Source organism: Orycteropus afer, unplaced genomic scaffold, assembly GCF_000298275.1.
Source record: "Orycteropus afer afer isolate SDZICR_OR568_19922 unplaced genomic scaffold, OryAfe1.0 scaffold00209, whole genome shotgun sequence".
In the NCBI taxonomy this organism is placed as follows: Eukaryota; Metazoa; Chordata; class Mammalia; order Tubulidentata; family Orycteropodidae; genus Orycteropus; species Orycteropus afer.
The window spans coordinates 5,215,868-5,217,464 of NW_006921796.1; the positions used below are offsets into that span (position 1 = coordinate 5,215,868).

Genomic DNA, 1,597 nt, shown 5'->3' on the forward strand with positions numbered 1-1,597 from the left:
CTTCTGCAGTCTTTTTTATTCTTGTCCAGCTTTCATATGCATATGAGGCCATTGAAAATACCATGGCTTGGGTCAGGCACATCTTAGTCTTCAAAGTGACAGTACCTTAGGGTTGATTTAAGGACATGTATGTATATATTTTTCACTATAAGACTCAAGATAGTTAATCTAATTTTGAAAAATTATTTTCTTTTTATCTTTCCAGATCTAACCCCTGCTGTGGAACTACTGAACATCTTTTATTAGTGGAAACGTTATGCTTTTCTTCTACACAATGGAGTTGACATCTTAATTTAATACCAGGGTTTGTGTGATTCTGATTCACCTGCTATAGTTCATGAAGCTTGAATCTAAGGAGTACAGGGTCTTTTGCGATGACAATATGACTAATAGTAAAGGAAGATTGATTACCAGTAAAACAAGTGATGGTCCAAATAGTGGGGGAGGTTTTGTAGATTGGACTTTAAATTTAAATACAATTCAGTCTGATAAGTTTTTAAACTTATTGTTGAGTATGGTTCCAGTCATTTACCAGAAAAATCCAGAAGACAGGCACAAAAAACCAAACAGCATTTGGCAAGATGGGTTATCAGCTGCAGCACAGACCTATAGTAATAGATCTGATCAGCACATGGAGTATCATGGTTTCCCAGAACAGTCTTTTCATGGCAACAGTGGGCATGCACCATCAAGCTGCAGCCAACAGTATGACGACTATGCCAACTATAATTATTGTGATGGAAGGGAGGCTTCAGAAACTACTGCCATGTTACAAAATGAAGATAATTCTAGTGATGTTGGTGAGGATACCATTGTGGAAATGAACCAGAAGTTACCAAAGGAATCCAGTGGAGTTATGGCATTGCAAATACTTGTACCATTTTTGCTAGCTGGCTTTGGAACAGTTTCGGCTGGCATGGTTTTGGATATAGTACAGGTGAGTTTTCATCTTTATTTAAAATTACTGTCATTTTTGATGTTCCATTTCTGTTTAGAATGCTTCACATCTGTTATTTATCTCAAACATTACTTTAAATTTCATTTGTTCCTTAGTAAAATAAATGAGTGCTGACTGGTTGAGAATCTGCTATTTCTAGGAGTTTCTTTTAAGTTATAAAAGAATCATCTCATTCTGATTTTAAAGTGATTATCTACAGACCCTAAAATAGATAAATTGTTTAAACAAACCAATAGATGTTGTTCTGGTTACCTAGTGCCACTCTGACAAGAATATACCACAAATGGGATGGCCTTAAAAAACAGGAGTTTATTCTCTTACAGTTTGGAGGCTTTAAGTCCAAGTTCAAAGTACCAGGCTCTAGGGGCTGGGTGAAAGCCCCTCGACCTTGGGCTTTGCAAAAACGGCAAGGAGGTCACATGTTCTGACCTCCTCTAACCCTACAAGGGGAAGGCAGGATTACCAGCAGTAACCCAAGGCCAAACATGCTGCCTCCCTCCAGCCCTTTCACCAACCGTTCCTCCCAAAGCACCCACCACCTCCCTCCTGGGTTCGATAATTCGCTGCAGTGGCCACACAGAACTCACAGATTACAGGGTTTATCAGGGAAGCACCAAGCTACAACTCAAGTTCAGGAAG

The 1,597-nt window shown here is 39.0% G+C and overlaps 1 protein-coding gene across 1 annotated transcript in view; it reads left to right on the top strand.

Moving 5' to 3' along the window:
* Positions 1-337: 337 nt before the first annotated feature.
* SLC41A2 (solute carrier family 41 member 2) overlaps positions 338-1,597 on the top strand; it is a 213,219-nt gene continuing 211,959 nt past the window's right edge. The window contains exon 1 of the mRNA XM_007948243.2: positions 338-937. Coding sequence (XP_007946434.1) covers positions 338-937 — 600 coding nt within the window. The remainder of the gene's footprint in view (positions 938-1,597) is intronic.